Raw genomic sequence first — 22,851 nt, forward strand, 5'->3', positions numbered from 1 at the left:
AGAAGATACTATAGTATGGCCGCTCATTACAGAGAGTAATCACGTGCATAGTGCGTGAGAGAGAAATTGTAAGCCTGAATCACACCATACACAACACTAAAAGGTATTTAGTGGCAAATTTGATTTGAATTTTAAATGCTTTTTTCAAACTAACATTTTTATTTGAATTTTAAATACTTTATTTTAATATCGTATCATATAAATAATACTTTTATTTATCAATTGCATAGCATTCATACATTAAAATATTCGTTCACTTAGTTAACTACTAAACGTTATACCTACATATTTCACACGTTGCCTTGATTTTTTTAAAAGTATCTATAAATTTATATAATTATTATTTTAATAGTAATTTTGTTTTCCCTAACCTTAAATAGCTAGACGGTTTTTCAAATTTATGGTATATTAAATAAAAATATAAGGGTACTTAATACTGTAAAGTGAAATCTAAGAAAGAAATGTCGTGCTATATGTTTTATACAAATACGTATCAAAAGTTATAAAGTAAATTCATACAAAATGATATAAATAATAATAATAATAATCTTTATAAACAACACGGTCCTTTCCTGAATAAATTCTTTGTTTTCAAAAAAGGTGGTTTAGAGGGATATAAGGGCGGATGAATTTTTATTTTAATCTAAATCGGAATCTGATTCCGACGAGGACGAATCAGCTCTTAAATTTATTATTAGAGGTTCCACTTGTTTTTCCATTAAATTATCAATGTCCCACATTTTATTTCGAAAAAAGCGGACATGTTGGATTGCCTCACTCCAATTGGTTTGGGTAACATTATTTAAAGCTTTAGTAAATAAAGTTTGGACATCACTAATTTTAAATGTTGTGTTTTTCCTTGCCACCTCACCCTTGATTTGTGCCCATATGAGTTCAATTGGGTTGAATTCACAATGGTAAGGTGGCAATCGTAAAACAATTTTATTTTTCTCTTTGGCCATCTCATCAACGACATATCTTTGGACTAATGGCCGATTCCCTTTAACCAATGCCAATAGTTCTGCCCGCACCATATTGTTTTCAAAATTAATATTTCGTTCCCTTAACCACTGTTGTATGTCCGCTTTTCTTGTGGAACTTGTGGGACACTGGTCTAATTTTCTGGAATGGTAGGATGCATTTTCCATTACAATGACTGATCCGTCCTCAAGTTTATTTAAAATTCCCTTTAACCAACCCTCGAACCCATCTGAGTTCATCTCCTCATGATAGTCACCCGTTTTCTTGGACTGAAACATATCTAGACTATTCTCTACAAAACCATTTTCGGAGCCAATATGTAAGATTATTAATCTTTGTCCTTTGCCCGTCGGGTTTTTTAAGCCCGTTGAAAGGCCACAGATAAATGCATCTCGTGCACTTAAGACTGTAGTATCAGTCCACACTTTGTTCACCGTGTGACCTATTAAAATGTTTTGCAAAATAAGAACTAGTTCTCGCAGCTGTTACATGAACGACCTTGATAAATCAGAAGAATAATTTTCCCCGAAGGTAGTGCAAGATAATGATGTGAAGGAACTTATCGGTATTTTTAGGGATGGAAATGATCTAACCGTAATTGTTGACCACCGGATGATCACATTCCATTGTCATTGTGACTCTTGTCGTCTTAGCGTTTTATTGGTGGAATTTAAAAACAGTGCCACTTTTATCCAATATGTAAACATTATAGTCCTGGAATATTTTTTTACCCACACTAACCAAAAGATTGCATCTACAATAAAAACATTAATTTGGTTGCAATGAGGAAAATCGCTCCAGTTTTTATAAATAATAAATATTTATTATGTTTGGATCCTCAGATGCATTTTGTAAAAATTCTAAAAGTATTAAAGCAATGACGCGTTTAGAAATGATTGTTCTTCAGATTGAATAACGTAAATAGACAGTTTAAATTTAGTTCCATGAATATCACATCCACTTTTAACAATAAAATTTATTTTAAAATAGAGGATAGTCAATGTATAACATAACTATAATACCACATATTAAAGAATAATAAAAATTAAAGTACATGTTTAACATGCGCTATTATTCAGTCACATAATTCTTACTGTAAAAGCGCATGTTAGAAATGTAGTTTAATTTTTAATGTTTATCAAAGTAAATAAATAACATAATAAAACAAAAGCTTAAAATAATTATTGATATAAAATTTTTAGAATATAATAATAATAATTTAATTTAACGTGCAGCTGTGTGAAATTGACATTCTCAGACATTGCTTCAGCCAATACGAATCGTTATAAAAGTTACCACTAGCATCCCATGAGCCGATCCCGCGTTTTTATTGCTCTCACTACCGACCGGCCAGATTATAGGACAACGTATCATCAGGAAGCTCCGAAAAACAACGCACCGATCCTATTTTTACTCCAAGTACCAGTTCCGGCGAGCCACATTCAATAGTTCAAAATGAGTTTAATGATTTAGCACCTGATTTGGAGTTATCAAGGCAACAGTCGGAACTTCTTGCTTAAGGAATGGAACTTGTTAGCCAAAGAGACAAAAACTACGACCTTTAGAAAAAGAAATGCTACATTTTCTGCATTCTACAGTATGGAAAATTCGTTGTGTGCATGTACAGATATTGCTGGTCTAATAAAGGAACTTGATATTGAGCATAATCCCAGTGAGTAGCGCCTATTTATTGACTCGTCTATATACAGTTCAAAAGCAGTGTTATTACACAATGGAAATTTAAATCCTTCTATACCATTTGCTCATTCTGTGAAGATGAAAGAAACTTATGAAAATATTCGCTTGATTTTAGACAAAATTAACTACAAGTATAAGTAGCAACAAGTATAAATTTTCAACTAAAACTGTCAAAGTACGATTAAGACCTAGTATCAAAAGCTTAGTAATTATGTGTAGAAGGTTTATCAAACAATTTTTTATAAAAAAGATTGTCATATATGCAAACTCGGATCCAGGGAGAGTCATGGGGCTAATGAACCCCCTAAACCCTGATATGGGTAGGAATATGTAAAAGTATGAATTATTTTACACCGTGGATAAAGGAAGCCAATACCCCAAATATTTCGAATATCAAAACAATACCAAATGAAACAAAAATAAAATGGTCAGGAAATTCAAGACTAAGAAGTAGAAGAATCTGACATGAACTAATTAATATCAATGTCAAAAACAACGTAATCAACTTATATTTTGCGGGTAAAAGGCTTAAAATTCCATGTCTTTAACCACTCTTTGTCATGATCCCGAATCCGCCCTTGCATATGTGATTCTACAAAAAAAAAATGGAATCATTCAACCCAACAGAACATTAGCATGAGATAAGTTGTCAACTCCGCTTGATACATCAAGACTAAGCAAATCTACATAGTCTTGCATAATCAAGAGATTCAAGAGATCTTGGACGATATCAAAAAGAAAAGAAACGAAGGCCTTAAGATCCAACCCATCGAACTAAGTACTACTAAACGGGGAGTAGAAATCCAGGTAACCAAGGTCGAGAAAATAGCGGCACTCATTTCTTCTTATTTCCATGGAATCATTTGTGCGAGGTTCTTTATTTTTACCTCATTTGACTACTTTTGGATGACGCCGAACGTCCAGAATCGTCATTTACAGTAACATGTCCAAAAATTGTTGTTAAAATCCGAGTCCTTAGATTTAAAGATCGTCGAATGAAAGTACGTGGGATAGTTCATGAAGTAAACATACAGTATGGTGCAAATGAAAGGAATTAATGCGTTATTTCGAAAACAGGCTATTTGCGAATTTTTGACGTCATCTATGTAAGTGTGGTAACGTCATGGCTAATATTTTTAAATGGAAATGTGGGTGTTGTAATACATTATATGAAAGGTCTTTTTAATATCTATTCAGCCATATCAATATGTCTGAGTAATTGATGTTTGTATTTTTCTAAATAATTAATAAATTTTTATTATAACAATAAATTTTATTATCCGTTAAATACAACGAAACCCAAAGTAAGTGATCAAATTGTTAACCTTCAGTTTTAATTCAATGAGAAAAATGTGGCGAGAACTCTTTTTGAATTTTATAACCGCAGTTATTCATGCATCCTCAATGTATATCTTTTCTTTGAGTTCAATGTTAATTTGTTATCTACTTTGGTCACACTTATTGGTACTGGGCTACCGAAAATATGACCATACTTTTTTGAAGAAACCTTAACAGATCCTCAATATTTAGAATTTCTTCAAAACTTCCTTATTTTTGGTTGTTTCCAAACAAGCAACGTCTTTCTAAATCGCTAGATAGGTCGAAGAGGAACAATAGAATGGCCGCCTAGGTCACATGATTTGGCTCATTTTAATCTCTTTTTATGGGTATACTGAAACATAAAGTGTACCACAATATATCATTAATCTCAAAGAAAGAATACGTATTGGTGTTGCACAATAACCCCGGAACTTATAGAGAGGGTTCGAGAAGAGTTCGCGGCACGTCTCATTGTATTTTAGCTGAAGATGAACAAATGGAGCAATTAGTTGCACTCAATGGATAACACAGTTCATTGTTATAATAAAAGTTTATCATTTTTTAGACAAATACAAACATGAGTTTCTCAGACATATTAATATTAAAAATACCTTTCAAATAACGTATCACAACACCCACATTTCCATTTAAAAATTTCAGCGATGACGCTCACATAGATGACGCCAAAAATTTAAAGGTATCCTTATGAATAGCCTGTTTGAAAATCAGAATCGACGTGTTTCAGGTTATAACCAACTATATGTAAAAGCTAGTTGCAAGTTGGGTGTTGCAACTGCTTGATCAATAGCTTACCTGAATGACAACTTTAAACAAATGATTGGATATCGTATTCCAATTTAATTTTTCCGTCCGTTTGTCATAGTGGATGAAACTTGGGTACACATCAATATACCCCAGAAATAGAAAATAAAATGGAAACAATGGACACAGTGTGTAATCTTTATTGATGATTTTTTAGTTATTTTTGCAGAAAAATTAGTCTGTGTTATCATGTATTGCGTCATTCTCCATATTCATCTGATATAGCTTTCTTCGATTACTTTCTGATATCAATCTCAAAAAAATGAATACAAGAAGAAGCTCGTCGGGTTTATTGGTTTTAAGTTGGTTCGAAATTTTTAATATTGGGTTGATGACGATTGGCCCTAATATAGGATTAGTTTTCTCTACAGGTAGTTTCGCGTGTACGTGTGTGTGTGAGGTCCCGTGAATAACTTATGAAGCTTTAAGTGGGGATCGCTACACGAAACAATAACATTAATGAAGAAGAAAGTTGAATACAGCTACAGTTGAATTATTGCTGCACTGTCGTCGGCCTTTCCCCTGATGATCGTTACACTTAATCATTTCTCGCTAAAATAGTCTGTCAATCATAGTATAAGAGCAACGTTATGGTTGTATCCTTTGATTGCTAGAACATATTGGTATCAAAATTAGTTTCAACAGAAAAAACCGCTTTTTAAAACGAAGAAATAGAATCAGAAGTGACTCGATTTGAAAGTCGATTTTAAATGGCGATTTTTAGCTGTTCAAAATCTTTCGCCATTACTTATTAGATTACTCGATTTCTTGATTCAAAAAATGTCTTAAAAGGGAAATTTTGTGATACTTTTCCTGAGAATAAAAAGGTCTGTGATGGAGGGAATGGAAAAAATTTCGAAAGAGGTCTCCCAGAAATATATTCAACGTTGGGATTAGGACATTGTTAACCAATAATAGGGGAGCTCACGATGCTAAATGGGGATTTACTCGAGCGTCATGAAAAAATTTTATATAATGTATACCTTTTCATCGATGGGTAAAGTGGATACAGATTTTTTAAAATTTAAGAAAAATTGTTGCATGCACATACTCGAACGCGTCAGATATTGATAGTATCCATGTAATACGTATTTTTAATAGTGTACGTACGTTAATCTGATATGTTACAATTTGTAGACAAAAGCTTGTATAAACGAAAAAACTAAGATAAAAATAACCAAATAACCATAAAACAAATAAAATAAAATGTCAATATAAAGAAGAAAACCACAATGAGTAACAAAATTATAGGTAATAGTAATCAGTAATAATTAGTATATAAGTTGTAATAATTCCTTAGCAAAAATTAAACCAGTATGCAGCATGTCCGGAATTAAATATTATTATTAGAATAGAACTCATTTACACACTAAAAGGCCTTTCTGAAATTTGAGAAGCGTGCTTACGAATTAGGTCAGAATAATATAATAAGAGTCAGAATTTTAAGTTCCTGCAGTGAGCCCTGCTGTTTAGTCCGAGTAAATATCAAACAGCTCTCTTTTCTAGTTTGAAAATTCGCTCAAATTCAGTCGCACTACACGAACCCCAGAAGGGAATCGCATATCGGAAATGGGACTCAATAAGGGTATGATAAACTGTTAAGGAGGTGGATAAGTTCAGTTCTTTGGAAGCTGATCTCAGCTCAAAGTAGGAGGAACTTATTTTTTTAGATAAGGCGGCAATATGTAATTCCTATTTAAAGGAATTGTCCACAACAAGCCCTAAAAATTTTACAAAATTAACAACGTCAATGATGATGATCTTTAATAAAAAAGGCTTCAATGTATTTTTAAATGCTAAAAGTTTGGTTTTAGAAACGTCCAGGCAGAGATGATTGGAATCGCACCACGATTTAAAGGTGATTTGGTTACTAGATATGGTCCTATGAGGTGTCGTGAGATCAGGGTTGCTCCAATAGAAACTAGTGCCGTATGCAAATGGACATAAAGCTCAGGAAATAGCATGCAGAAAAAATTGGTTGTTGTTCAAGTAGAATACATGTATTTATCATAAAATAATAAAAAAGAAACTTCATTTTATATAATTAATTAATTAATTATTTGATCTCTTAAGTTCCATCACAAAATAAACATTTTAAGCTACTATCATTCACAGCTAATTTTTTTGAAACTTTGATGCACATAAGTTATATTTGAATAACAAAATAAGCCAAAAAGTTAGAAATACGTTGTAAATAATATTATGCACGAACGAACTGTGTGATCTGCTGTGATGATGCCATGACAACAGAAACCAGAGTAATAGTAGTAATAGTTGGAGAAAAATTGAACGAGAAATAAAAAAGTGGAGGGACATCACGCAGCTGCACGGATTAAACTTTATCGAAAAATTTTTGTTACTGCGACTAGTGGAAATAGTCAGAATGTATACTTTTCGTCAACCTTGAATTATTTCCCTTAAAATAAAAAAAAATCAACTATGTTCAAGAATGTTCTTTTTACTTCGTCGCCCTTCCCTTTCTTTACACACTTCCAAATTGTCAGATTAGTGGAATATATACTTTTTAGGATGTAATTAACACACCCTACTCACCACCCCTAACGCGCTCGAGAATTTAATCATCATCAATCAGGGCAATACTGCATATAGGAATGTTTTTATCACAGTTCGTACCTCTACTTCATCGTATTCAACGCCATTTTTCGGTAATACTGAAATAAGAATTGAACTTTTTATTAATAGATCAAGAAAAGTCAATTTCAATTAGTAAAAAAATTATCAGAATTGAGTTCTTACTCACAACCATGGTAGTTAAGTTATCTTCAAATTACAGTCCATGAATGAAATAAAATCTATTTACACCTTTTTTTGGATATATCAGGTTAAAAAAAGTTATAGACATGCAGTTTTTCTGTCTGGTTATGTTGATTCATGGCCGTTTTTTATAACAAAATTCCTACTCTCCTTCACCTCACCACCTATTTAAATAGACAGTCTTTAGTATATACATTATTTTACGAGATATCAAAAAGGGGTAATTGAGAAAAATAATAGACGTGTCCCAGTTTAAAATTTTGAAATTTTTTTCGCCTAAGGCGGATGGATCTGGATCTCTCGAAACTCAATTGTTCTATTTTCAGTAAAATCTTGACAACTCACTTATACGATTTTGAAACAAAAAAAGTGTCAAAGTGGCTGAAATTGAGATGAGGAAATGAGCATGTGCAAATATATTTCCCAACTTGATACATGCTGACAGATAGAGAATTGTGAGACAACCCTCGTATTATTTTTTCCTTCATTTGGATTATATGTACGAGGGTTGAGATATGGCAACACTGACGTGAATATACCAAATCTGACATTGCCATCATAAAATTTGAAATTTTCAATGGTGAACGGACGCAGAACGTGTTGTCATACTAGTACTATTTGAGTTGTTTACAGATATTTGTAACGTACATCATGGAATTAGAACGCGAATATTTTCGTGCCATGACATTAACAGCAGTATGCCGATCAACACGCTTGGACCTTTGTTGTTTTGCTGGTTGAATTTCGTGAGGTCGTCCAAAATCGGCTGTTATGCCATAAAAAAAAACGATGCTGTATGTAAACTGATATTGCAAGATCGTCATGTAATATACCGGGACATTGAGGTATTCTTGGGCATTAGTTCCATTCGCATACATTCAATATTGCATGAGCATTTGGCTGTCAAAAAGATTTGTTCGTGTTAGTTACCGCTTAATTTGACAATCGCTCAAAAAACAAGTTCGTGTCGATTGGTGCAAAGAAATGCTGAAAAAATTCAATTGCGGTGCTTCAAAAAACGTCTATAATATCGTGACAGGCACGAATCATATATCTATGCATATGAATCCAAAACTAAACAACAATCGACTGTATAGGTCTTTCAAGACGATACAAATCTAATAAAAGTTGTTCGCGCACGGAATACTTCGAAGCAAATAGTCAATTGTTTTTGGGAATAACCGCATTGGACCAATGTAGAACGGTCAATTCTGAATGGTTCACTAGCATTTGTTTGTCAGTAGTGTTAGAAAATATCAGGGAAAGCCATCGCAGGAGACGAATCATTCTCCACCAAGACAATGTCCAGCTCTCACACATCAGTTGAAACAGAAACGTTTTTGAACAATTAGATATCAAATTGATGGGTCATCCACTGTACAGTCGTTGTTTGGCACACAATGATTTTTTCTTATTTCCGTAGATTAAAAATAAATTGCTAAGTAAACGTTTTTCGACACCTGAAAAAGCAGTCGATGCGTTCAAGTCACGTATTTTGGTACCTCAATGGATATGGAAAAAATGCATCTAAAATTGGTTCAAAGGCATCCAAAACTGTATTGATCTCAATATAGAATATGTTAAAAAACAATAAATACTTATCAATATTTGTTTTTATTTATCTCAAAACTTAATATCTTATCTTAATCTAACTAGTATCTTCATCAGTTTACGAGGATATATTGATATCTAGTTAGCCTAGACCTGTTCCATGCACAAACAAAATATTGCGTTACCATAGCAACGAACAATAACTTATTAGAACGCAATTCTTATTATACGCAACAAATTAAAAAGAAAAAAGATATCCACTGAAATTGTGAAAATCGAAATATTGTTACTATGGATGAGAATTGGGTACATTTCTACGATTCAGAAACAAAGCAACAATCGATGGAAGGACGACACTCTGGTTCTCCAAGACCTAAGAAGTTTCGTGCTGGAAAAGTTCTTGCTTCAGTTTTTTTGGGATTGCCATGGAATAATCATGATCGATTATTTGGATAAGGGTAGAACAATAACTGGAGATTTCTATTCGATATTACTGACCACTCTACGGAATAAAAATTAAATAGAAAAGAAGCGGAAAGATATCCAAAGGTGTTTTGTTTTTGCAGAACAACGCCCCTGCACACAAATCTCATGTTGCTATGCAAAAAATTCGTGATTTAGGGTTTGAATTACTAGAACACCCCCCTTATTCACCAGATTTGGCTCCGTCCGACTATCATCTCTTTCCTCAACTGAAAAAAAGTCGTACATTTTCTTCCAACGAGGTTGTGGAGGTCTGGTTTGCAGAGCAAGAAGGAACATTTTTTTTGAAAGGTCTAGAGACTTTGCAGGTTCGCTGTAATAAATGAATGTAAATTAAGAGGAAAATATGTTGAGTAATGAAATATTTTGACATTGAAATTATGTTTGGTTCAATTCTTCAATATATCCTCGTATAGTTGAATTAACCCAGTGTTCAAAGATATAGATAATTTGCTTTAGAGAATCTATGATGTTCTCAAGACTCCTAGTATATAGGGTTACTATGAGTTTTCCGATATATTTTCCATTTTCTTGATATATAAGATAATCAAATTACTTTTTATTTCAGGAAAATACCTTCGGTAAATTCGGACACTCCAAGATCAGCTAAACGTGTTTTAGGAAGCATTGAAAGGTCGTTTCAAAGAGTCGTGAATGTACTTACACCCAGAAAAATAGAAGAATCTTATAATAATCGCCCGCATGTACTTACGTGTAAAGTAAGTATTGGTTAAATAATCTTAAAATATTTCCATGTCCACTGGAAGTTTATTTACTTCACAATATTTCATCTGAATATTTGATATTGAAAGGAATCAAAGAGAATATTCCAAAAAATAATTTAAACACAGTCGAATATCACAATTGTTTAGATAAGACTGACTGATATTTTCAACATTATTAGGTATTGGTTGTCAAAAAAAAATATTTTTTCATTTTAAAGGTATAATAAATGTTTTCACATAATACGTATTTCCATGAAAGATGAAAAATTGAACAGTTAAAAGTTAATTTCAACTTTTTTCTAAACTGTTCGATCATCTTCTGTTTCATCAGTGGTAAAGGGTGATGCAAAAACATCGCATGAGTTGAGTAGTGGGAGTGGCAGGAGCGGAGCGGATGGGCAGAGTCTGGTTGTTTTGTGGGTTAGGGCGTCCAGTTTTATTATCAATGGTGCAGTGGACCGTGGCCTATCGCGTTTTCTTCATAAGTAATGAATCTGTTCAACGACTTCTCCGCACAGAGTTGAATTTTCCACGAAATGGTTCTATACCTGATCGCAACACAATATTTCGTTGGGTTGCATCTTTTCGTATAACTGGATTAGTTATGAAGCAGAAGTCATTCTTGCACTCCAATGTCGATAGAACTAGGGCGTCGTTCTTCAAAGTCCTTGCCGCTCCACTAGACACCAATGGACAAAGTCATATATTGGATAATCTAAACATTGTATTCATGTGAGTCCATTTTGTATGTAATTAACATAAAGCAAATTTTACTGGTTTGAAATTTATACAGTCTTTTTGCGCCACCTTGTATTTTCGCATATTGCACAGCAAAGGGATCGATGGTACTTTTACTGAAGTATTGCAATGTTGTTACACTTAGTTCTATATATTCTATTATTTAAAGTTAGTTTTGAGGAAACATTGTTCTTTGGTATTTAATATATTATTTGATACCATCTAAGTTCGATAGAGTTCAAATTACACCAGTAGGGTAACAAATACGGATCGATCTCTTTTATCAAATTGTCTTTAACTATTTAAACATGTACTTGAATATCGAATGAAACTTTTTATCCAATCGTATAGATTATCTGCTACTAAAATTCTTAGTTATCTAGAAAAATTTCACGTATGATAGTGCGAACAGCCAAAATGCAAGAAATAACACATTTTAAAAAATGTGCAAGAACGAATAAAAAGACATTTTCGTATGACAAATCTACGTAGATTCTCATAATCCTCGTCTCAATATGTGCGGAAGCCATACGAGTTCTGGTGCCAAAGTCGCACGGTGCCAAATCTGATGAGTACGGTGGGTGTTCGAGCACTGGAGTGCGTTCACTGACCAAATACTGCTTCACAGATAGCGCGTTATGGGCAGGTGTGTTGTCATGGAGCAAAATCGGGCTGTTTTTTTTACGAACTCGTTCTCGCAGTGTTGCCAAAACTGACAAATAGCAACTGGTTGACAGACTGACCCTCTCGAAACCATTCAGTAATCTCGATACCGTTAGGTCGAAAAAACGATCAACATTGCCTTGAATTTTGATTTACTCTCTCGGCTCTCACTAAAGCGCTTATACCACTCAAAAACACGCGCACGAGATAGGCCTCTTGCAACAATTTATAGTACTCAGTCGGATTTTTTTTCAATTTAACGAGAAATTTGAGATTAATACATTGCTCCTGTTTTTCATTGTATCAAAAAAATGCCTATACTGTGGTGAACAAAACAAAGAATGTATATCTTGTACGAGGATATATTGAAAAATTCTTAGCATACTATAGTATCAACATATTCTCCTCTGGATACATTTATTACAGTGAACCTGCAACGTCTCTAGACCTTGTTTGTTCCTTGTTTCTTCTTGCTCTGCAAAACAGACCTGAAGTTCCAACGAAAGATTTTTAGCTCTGTTTGCAACAACAATGCCTGGAGAATCTGGAGGAATGCTAAGCTGAGAAAGATGTATGGCGAGCCAGATTTTGTCGCATTCATCATCTGAGTTGGCTCGGACACATGGAGATGCCTTCTGATCGATACTCTCGCAGAGCCATGTATGGAGTTCCCGGAGGACGGCGACTGAGAGGAGGACGGCGCCTTCGCTAGTTGGAGGAAGCTGAGGCGGACCTGATCCAACTAGGGGTTCGACGTTGGAAGCACCATGCTCAGGACAAACAAAAAGGATTGGCAGTCGATAGTGCAGAAGGCACCGTTTCTCAATGGACCGTAGAGCCGGTTAAAGAAGGAGAAGAAGGATGTGACACTACTGTTGTTAATTTTATTTAGACTTGTTGAGTTAGGACTTTGAGCGAATGAAACGAAATATGACTGACTATTCGAATTTCAGTTTAATTTAGGAAAAATATCTCAAAATGTTTAAACTAAAAATTGCTTACAAAAGTTGTGTTTTTGAAATTAAGTAAATCTCCGTTTAATATAAGAAAGAGCAATATGTATAAAAAAAAATATTGATTAACATGGAACGAGGATTTGAAATTAAAATTCATTTCTTAAATATAACATAGCCTGATCAATAGATGGATCACACTGGCTTCGGATAAAGATAATAAAGTTTTTCGTTTTGTTGGTGTCAATCTTTTGGTTAGTTGTGTAGACCGGAATCAGAACCAAATTAGAGTCATTTTTTCTTCCTCTTTTTCTTATAAACACCTCTTGGAAATCTTCACTCCCATCACTTAAAAGGAAAGGGGTTTTACCTTCTCGTATCTCGCGATATTTTATATTTAGAGATAAAACTTGTATTACATTCTTTTTATTATGTCACTGCAACTCTCGACTAAATGAGTTGATATATTGGCTTACGGTAATGTTCATGGTGTATACAGTCACGAGTAACTCAGGATAAAAGTGACACTTAACGCGTCACACGGAATGATATGGGTTTATTAAAACCTGGGAAAATCATCTTGAAAAATACGGCACTTTTGAAATAGGAGTGCGATATGTCTCCCCTATTAACATTTTTTCGCCAAAGCCCAGTTTATGTGGAGAAAAATATTCGTGGCAGTTATCCGTGGATAACTTCATGCGGGTAATAAGTAAATTATATAATTTTTTTCTATTAAATGTATCTGTATCTCGAAGAAATATTATAAGTGCATTATATCTTTTTACTACCTCTTACTTACTTCATACCGGTATCGATTACTACTTTATAATTTAGAGTACCTTTTTGGTGTAAATTTGAAAAAGTTGCGTTTAATATTACTTATTACGAACCTAGCGCTTTTTATGAGAGTGAGATGTAAAGAGAACTTCAAGGGATTTATGAGCTATAAAATTTCATTGCAATGTTTCCAGTAATCGTTAAAATTGTTTATGCTTTTTCTATTTTTAACAAGAATGACCTTTATGCTGCGCAAACCCCAATTATTTTCCAGTTGTTTACCTATACTAGAGACGGGGTCGCCTTTTGGAAACACCCAATTGAGAAGGTCGCTCTGTTTAATAATTTGAAAGTGGTGTCTGTCAGTGAAGGTATAATTTGCACCATATTTTATGTGTATTGATTGTTTCAGGAACTCTTCAACGTTTCAACTACTCAATGTAGGGATCCTGAATTTGTTATGGCTGAACTGACCAAGGCTTTGGAGAAGAAAGGTGTTACTTGTAAGAGAAAAGGGTGAGTAGTTTATTATGTTTTTAACTTTAATTTAATCGGTTTAATTAAGAATTTTAGGGGGTTAAAATTACTTATGTTTTGCTATTAATATTGTAACGTTTCTCGGTGAATGTTCTTCTTTACTACCGCTTGCTTACTTGTATTGTTCAGTGCATATCTTCAATATTTATCTAACGTCTCTACTGTGAGCTCACGTCTAGCATATGCTCTTGCAATAATTCTAGAACTTTTCAGAGTATTTGCAAGACTTACTCGATAAGCAGTTATAGCTTATAAAACACCGAGTTCACCTGCAGACGCCTAGAACGTCATTTTATCGGGACAATCTCTTTTTTAAGAAATATCTAGAGGATGTTTCATGGCTACTCAATAATAAGTTGCAGTGACCCACCATCTTTTATAGTTGTAGATGGCGTACAGCTGTCTACCAGTCACAATATAAATGAATTGATTATCTTCGTATTTTCTGCTCAGGCATAAATACATAAGAGATCATTTTTTCACAATTCTAAATATGTTTTCAATTGAATATAGGAATTTTCTTTTCACATCACGCAAGCAAGAATCGTTAGAACTTGTCTGAGTGATGTCCAAATTCTCTTGAATCGAGATTTGAGAACGTTTACATTATCTCTCAATGCCATTCTTCTTAGAAAATTTAGAATATGGAAGGGTTCCATCTGCCAGAGATATTCGTCTTATATTTCATGCTCCCCCGGTATAGTCCTCTGGAGTTCCGTATAGTCTCTTACTTTGAGAAAATGTGGATAACTTCTTCGTCATCTGCACAATAGCATCTGCACGCTGCATTAAATCTACCGTCTTCAGGTGTCCATTGTAGCGATAATGCCCCGACAGGATCCCTGCTAGTATTCGTAGGCTTTACCCCCATCTATCTTCTTTTCCAATGTCTTCTCTATTATCTAGCGGATACCACTTCCATAAAATGTTTGTGTGCCCACCTTTAGCGAGTATGTTAGTTATTCTGTTTCCCTCCACTCTAGCGTCTACCGGAATCCATTGCAGAGTAACTTCATTTTCCTTTGCCTAGCTCGTGTAGCTTGTCCAAGCATTTCCAAACCAAGACATTGGAGCTTTGAGCTCTAATGACTGCATGGCTATCAGACAGGATGATAATCTCTGGCGGTATGATTCAACTGGACACAGTTTTCTACTGCATAGATTCCTGCTTGAAAAATGCTTGGGATGTTGCCCAGGTTTTCTGATTGTCAGGTTCTAGGACCGTACATTTCTGTTTGGCGATTTTATCTGAATAAGTTTTTTTTGCATTGTGGTAGTTGCGTTATGCGCATTTATGTGTGTTTATTTATGTTATTTGACAAAAGGTTTGACGTTTGAGCATTCAATTTAACTGAAAAGTATTATATTTCCTAATCGTGCCAAAACTGGTGTCATTATTTCCACGCAAACATGTGAAGAAGTCGGCGCACTCTCGGCTCGAGAGGCTATAGCGCATTTACCAAGTTTTTAAATAACCGAATGTCGTTACAATTGAATCAGCTTCCAGCGAACTAAAACAAAAAATGCGCAGCCCCACCTTATATGTACTTCATCTGTATGTGGGTTTGTGAGCTTGCTTCTTTTTTTGTTTGTAATTTTCGTTTAGACTAGGAGCAAGGGCTTATACAAAGTCATTATACGGGGGTAGTATCTAGTAAATAAATATAGTTAAAAAAAAACAAAAAGTTAGTATTTTTCATTGATTGATGTTTTGAGATTATTTTAAAAATTATTTTTAGTTAAGAGAGGTTTTATTTTTTTTTAAACTATATAAGACAGTTAAAAATTTCACGTTTTGACCTGTTGCGGCCTTCATCAAAATATTACTTGTCATTCACAACTTCAAAAATTATATTGATTAAAAGATCTAGGAGACCAAAAAAATCTGAATACCTGTGAATCACCTTCCCATTAATCATATTTTCAAGGAGTAGGTACTCTAACGTTTTTACGTTTAATGTATGGAAGCACCGTCTTTGTTGCAACCAAATTGTCATATGTACTTGTAACGGAAGGTCGTGCAAAAAATCACTTACTTTCTAATAATTGTAAGTATTGTGCGGCATTTAAGGAATGTCGAAAAAAAAGGTCCAACTAATTTATTTTTATACACACCACACCATACGTTCGTTTTAAAAGAATATTGGTTCCGAGTTTTTATTACAAAGTTTGGTGGTTAAACCACCAGCGACAATTTTGTGAAGAGACGCTTCCTTTTGAAGAAAATTTTGCTTTATCGGAAAATATCATAGTTCTTGTAAAAAACGGGTCTTCAGCCAACTTTCCTTGGATCAGAACGCAGAATTCAAAACGAATATCGTAATCCCTTCGTAGTAACGTGTGTACATATTGCGGTTTGTATGCATGATATTTATTGACTTTCAAAATATTTGCCACTGTTTCTTCACTTACTGAAGTAGTTTGTATTGCAGAGGCCCTTTTCCTCAATGACTTTTTTGGTCTTCTACGACAGAAAGCATCACTTCAAATACAGTGTCTTCATTCGCAACCCGTTTTCGGCGTTTATTCTTAAATTTTTTTCATATACTTCCACTAGCCTTAAATGTATTCAAAATTTTCATTGTAATGTTCTAAACAACTCTCTTACGTATTTACTATTTCTTATATTTTTGTATTTTATAATAAAAAAGTAAATTTTGTGAAATAATAAATTTGAAACCTCAACATCGACATTCATTTTGAAGCCAATTTCCTGCCAAATTCTTCTTTTCCACTCAACATTTAGGTATTTTGGGTCTTTCATATTGTAAAGAACTGGTCGTTCTCGAATCAACTCGATGAGAAGCTCGTCGTTGATTTCATAAAAATGACGTTCACACATAAAATATTGAAAAGTGAATCGAGCAATCTCTTTTTCATGTTCGTATTTAAACTGAAAATATCGGCGAAGACGTATTTCTTATTTTCACGGTAGATACCGGAAGGGCACCGAGAGTGTCGGAGAGTCACGTTGCCGTTTATGTTTGAAAACGCACCGTATTTCCCCGTTTAGTTTAATAAGAATTTCGTCAGCCGATATTTTTTTCCCACTGAAGGTACGGCACGGCTCGGATGTGTGGATCTACCTTTATCCTATCCACTTAAAATAAACACCATCATTCTTTCGAAATTTAGTTTCATTTATTTCCGTTAATATATACTTTTTTTAAATTTTCCAAGTCCATTAAATGAACTTAATCGGACCTAATAGGGGGATCACTATATAATGACATCATTCGCAGCTGATTGGTGACCACCTGTTTCTTATCAAAGTTAATTGTAGTGTCAGTGATAAATACAAATCAATATAAATTTATTTTATACTACTATTTGTTGCATAGAGTACAAATATCAAATCACCCAGGTTATCTCACAAACATAGATTCATAACAAGATTTTAATTTCAATATTTTCACTCAAAAAACTATTTCTAACTGTTAAGTACTAATAGAAATTTATTTTATGAAATGCTTTTAGTCTTCCATTAAATACCAATATAACGGTAGCATGTTTTAGAACATGACATAGCTTGATAAATTGATATGCCGCAACATAGTTTTCTTATACCTTGTCAATAAGTCCCTCAGACTAATAATACAAATTACTTACAATGATTATTATTTACATTTTTACAATATTTCTATATCTCTTGGCGAGATTGATAAACTGCATTGCTGGAGTGACTCAGTGAACGGCAAAGATTTATCGATGGTGGATCGGAAGACGACAAAATCTCAAGAATGCATTAACTGATCACTAATTAGGAATAACGACTCATTTTTAGATTGATATCGCGTTTTTTCGTTGGTATAAAGATCCTTCTTAGCCGACAAATGTTTTATGGCTTTATTTTTACTTTATTCGAATTTTAGTAAAAATACTTTCTGACACTCTCTTTCTACGATATACCGAGTGAAACTGGTCGGAATAGTAATTTAGTTGTATGAAGTAACTGAGAAAAATTACTTTAAATACTTTTTTTTTACAATATTTTCTTTCTTAATTCAGTTGGTTAGATTAGATTATATTAAAAACCTAAAGGGTTTGTATATTCACAGTCGAAATCAAAATGTTTGCATTACAACTCCTCAGACTATCCCAGAACACTGATTGATGCTATTATTGGAGACGGCTAAAGTATGTTTAATTCTTCGCTTGAAAGTTCGGTCGAGCGACTGTTTTATCTTTATCTTTGTATTTCGCAATTGGAAGTCCAAAATACTGAAGATAGAGGGGGAGAGAGAGAAATGCTTTCTTGTCAAAACAGTGTTTACAAAATGTAAACAAAAGCTGAGAAACAAACAAAAAAATAACTAAATACGGATAGAAATAAAATAAAATTTCAATATACAGAAGAAAACCACAATGAGTATATAAGTATGCAGCTTGCCCGGAATTAAATATTATTATTAGAACAGAAGTCGTTTACACAGTAAAAGGCAGTAAATAGTATATACATATATAGAAATATATATGATATATATAATATATAATATATAATAGTACATAGTGCTCAAATTATTGCGGAATGCGGTAAAAGATGATATCGATTTGATTTCAATTGGCAAGTGATTGTGCATTTTTTTGCATTGTAAAATATTGAGCACTTAACTAATTCTGAACGTGGAGTATGTAGGTAAAGGTCGTGCTCTGCATTCCGAAGTGGATAGCCGTGCAACGTCCTTTCTGAAATTGGAGAAGCGTGCTTACGAATTAGGCAAACGGATTCCAAGATGAAAAACCCAAATCGATGGGTAGTAAGTATTTTATATTTAAACCGAAATGATAAAAGCCTCTTTTTGACCAATCTTTCTATGATCTTTGATAACGTGGGAAGGAGTGCAATTGGTCGATAATTCGATATTTGATTTTCATCTCCTTCTTCATGCAGAGGTATAACTATAGCCGTCTTAAGGCAATTGGGAAAAGTGACATATTGAAATGAAACGTTAATTAAAGTGGTAAGGTGATTTAATGTGCAATCGGGCAGACTCGAAAACATTTTTAATGTAAGACCATCAGTTCCAGATGAGTATTTATTTTTGATGTCATCAATTGTACTGCGAAGCTCTATGCACTTTGCGCTTTCTGCTCGGCATTCTAATTAAGTTTGGAATCAGCGAAAGGAGGTTGAGTAAGAATTGAACTTAAATCCAGTTTCGGTTGAAACAAAATGTGATGTTTTAGAGTATTTTAGCTAAAACTTTTAGGTTGGAGGAGGGTAAGTTGACTTTTGTTTCTAGGTATATAAAAAAGTCAAAATGTGCAAACTAGTATAATTGAAAATACATCACACATAATGACTTGAGGTTTTCTTGATTACGTCCAATTAACAAGAGCATTCGATGCTCTAACAGTGTTTAGCTCTTCGTGAGTATATTACACTACAATGGCCGAAAGCTGAAATTGAAATTCATACTTTTGACCCGTGTAGTGTAATGTGCACGTATACTTCTAACAGGAAGAAAATATTATACTTCCGTCCCTGCCATAAGGAACCAAAGTATGTATTTTCGACCGAGGTATAAAGAAAAGTAATAATTTTCAAGACAATGAATGGAGATTAAAGATAGTATTAAATAGCCCCGATGGGATTTGAATATTTTAAATTAAAAAGAGTACTATTGTACTTTTTTTAATACTGCTAACTCAACTCCTCAAACTTTTTTCAAAGAAAAATCGAGGAACCAGACAAAATTTATTATATTTCCAGAAAAACCAAAAATATGACAATGTATTATTTGTATCTACTTCACTCTTTCAACTGCTGTATAATATTTCTTAAATTTATCGAATCAGGATAATAAATAGCAGTAAAGATACCTTATTACCGACGTGTCAGTTAGAAAAACGTCTTAACCTACTATTTGATTAACTGCAAAACATCTTATTCAACAAATAACTAATTATGTGTTATGTTGATTAGCAAATGAATAATGCGTAGTTTGAGCCTCTCTAAATGTTCGTATGCTAATAGCTTGTTGAAATATCGGTTATTGAGGCTCGTAAATTATAAAACATGCTGCAAAAATGTTGTTGGCTTTCTAGAACAAACCGTACCGTAGCCTCCGGATCTTAGTAATGTGTATCATTTCGAGTCAAGAAAATAAGAAAAATGAGAGAACGTTTAAAATAAGTCTTTTTTGCAATTTGTCGTAATTTATTGTTTATCAATTCAACCTTCAACCCTATAACTATTAAGTATTGTGTCCAGTAATTCTAATTATGAATTATGAAAAATATGAAATATTTGAGAGATTACATATTCCACTTTAATTTATACACACTGTTTACCAAAAATTATTAATAATCTGTCTTCCATAAGAATTTGTTCCACACGATTTGTCATGTAGACGGCGTGGTGTGCTATTAACAAAGTGATCTACTGCTGCTTGTAGTTTATCATTTCAAATTTTTTTAATACGTAGCTGGAGATCTTGTCAGTCATATGCAGAGTGTGGTAAATTACCGATCGCATCTAAATATGGTCACAGCGACCAAATAGGTCATACGAGAACAGCTTCCTAAACATGAAGTGTTAATTAATGGGTCTGTTCAATTAGCAGCCAAATATTTCTAGTTGAAAGAAGTGTAAGATATTCCCTTAGGAACTGGTGACTGATGGCTGCAAGGTACGGGTGCGTGATCAATCGGGCAACAAAGGCAACGACGAAGCATACCCACTCTCTACATTGGGATCAGTCAATCCACTGATGAGCCCAATACCCATTCTTAGTGTTGCCAAAAGTGTTACTGTTACGTCTATAAGTAGTCTGCCCGCAAGGAAGAGTTATAGATGGGCCATCTATACCTATGATGACGGCGCTTTAACGGTCATATAAGACATTATCTCCCGACATCCTCAATGACTTATACACTGACACTGTGATTCCATTTAACGGTACATTACACATTTTCTTTAATCCTGGGAGTTAAAGCCACGTAGCCAGCCCTGACTGTTTATTTACAAGCTATTACTAATTTCACACAAATTTTCATACAAATTACTGAATATTAGGCGATCCTGTTCATTTCTCTGTGCTCACCTTTTAGTATCTGCTAGTTCTGTGTTATCTGTTCCATATTTATCTGTAGATGATTGTAGCTTAAATAACTGAGGTCTGCTTTCTCATATACTACTTATAATATCGCCACTTATGATGTCTTTGTTTTAATTAGTTTCACTTGTATGTTTGTATATTTGTAACTGACTTTTCGGCCTCGATTTTGACCTACTTTGTAACCTTGTCAACGACTAATGACAATGCAATAACTCTTTTAAAATATTTGATTATCCTGATTATTCTTAGAGTTAGGGATACTAAGAAGTAAAAAATAAATCATATTTTGAATAAAATACAGGTTATAAAAACTAAAAAACATACATTTGGCAATAATAAAACTAAAAAAATAATTCTTGACATAAGAATAAAATTACTGATGAGAAAATTAATGTCACTACAGGGTGAGTCGGGAGGAGGGCACCAAACTCTAGGAGTATATCATAATCATAGCAATCTTTCAATAAATGTGCAAAAATACTATCATTGACTTCTAAATATTTTCTGCTTCGTCTACGAAGGGCGTTTGTTGCTCACCTAATTGATTCATTTCTTTCTTCTTTAATATGAGCTGCAGTATTTTCAATTCGTCTAATTAGTGCATCCCGCTTGTCTACTTTTATTTTGTAGACTTCATTTCTCATCCAGCCCCATAAACAAAAATCTAGTGGTGTGAGGTCTGGAGATCTCGCAGGCCAATTAATGGGACCTCCACAACCAATCCAACGCCCCGGAAAACGTTCGTCCAAATGTTGCTGGACTTGACGAGCGACATATGCAGGAGTTCCATCATGCTGATAGTACATCTGCATTCTAATATTTACAGGAACATCCTCTAGTAGGCCTTGTAATTCATTTTGTAAATAATTTAGGTAGTTGTCTCCTGTGAGACGATTCTCTAAAATGAAAGAACCAATTAAATAACTGTCAACCATACCACACCACACGTTTACAGAAAACCGATGTCGAAAATTGCTTTCGACTGTTGCGTGGGTATTTTCGTCCGACCATACATGATAGTTACGAGTATTATTAATGCCATCACGGGTAAATGTAGCTTCATCCGTAAATATTATACTCGATATAACACGATGGTTATCATTTATCCACCGACAAAACTCCATACTGTTAGCGTAAAACTCTGGTTGTAGGTGCTGTACTCTATGTACGTGATAAAGATATAAGCCTTGTTTGTAGAGTGTGCTTATTAACCTTTTTTGTGGAATTTCCAATTGAGTGGCAATTCTCCGTGAGCTAGTAGTTGCATCTTCTTCTACTAGATGCAGAATATTTTTTACTTCTACCAAACCTTGTCGAGTAGCGCATTCAGATGATATGGGAAGCATACCAGTCTCGCACAATTTGTTAAAAACTCTAATAAATACGTTTTTATCAGGATATCTTTGGTATGGGAAACGTTGACGATATTCTTCAGCAGCAGCTGTAGTATTTCCATTAAAGATACCCTAAACAAACACCATATTTGCATATTCTAAATTTGAATAAGTATCTGGCATTTTGCAACACTAACAATCACATCAATTCGAAATTAAACGTTCAGTTACCGTTCACTGTACACTGACAGTTCATCAAAACGTCAGAATTATCAAATGCCTTTGAGCCTCGAACATGGCATACTTTGATAATGTTAAAATTCACATATAAATGGAAAACTAGATGAAAATTTTTAATTACTAAATACTTGAAAACAAATGAAAAATGGATAAGAACATAAGAGTTTTTTTACATTATTTTCACGTGTAT

General features: G+C 33.8%; 1 protein-coding gene across 1 annotated transcript in view; it reads left to right on the forward strand.

The window, feature by feature from the left end:
• The window catches only part of LOC130904089 (maternal embryonic leucine zipper kinase-like), a 106,566-nt gene that overhangs the window by 67,301 nt on the left and 16,414 nt on the right, over positions 1-22,851 (forward strand). The window contains exons 7-8 of the mRNA XM_057816646.1: positions 10,199-10,349; positions 13,902-14,005. Coding sequence (XP_057672629.1) covers positions 10,199-10,349; positions 13,902-14,005 — 255 coding nt within the window. The remainder of the gene's footprint in view (positions 1-10,198; positions 10,350-13,901; positions 14,006-22,851) is intronic.

The sequence above is a fragment of the Diorhabda carinulata genome, chromosome 2 (assembly GCF_026250575.1).
Source record: "Diorhabda carinulata isolate Delta chromosome 2, icDioCari1.1, whole genome shotgun sequence".
NCBI classification, from domain to species: Eukaryota; Metazoa; Arthropoda; class Insecta; order Coleoptera; family Chrysomelidae; genus Diorhabda; species Diorhabda carinulata.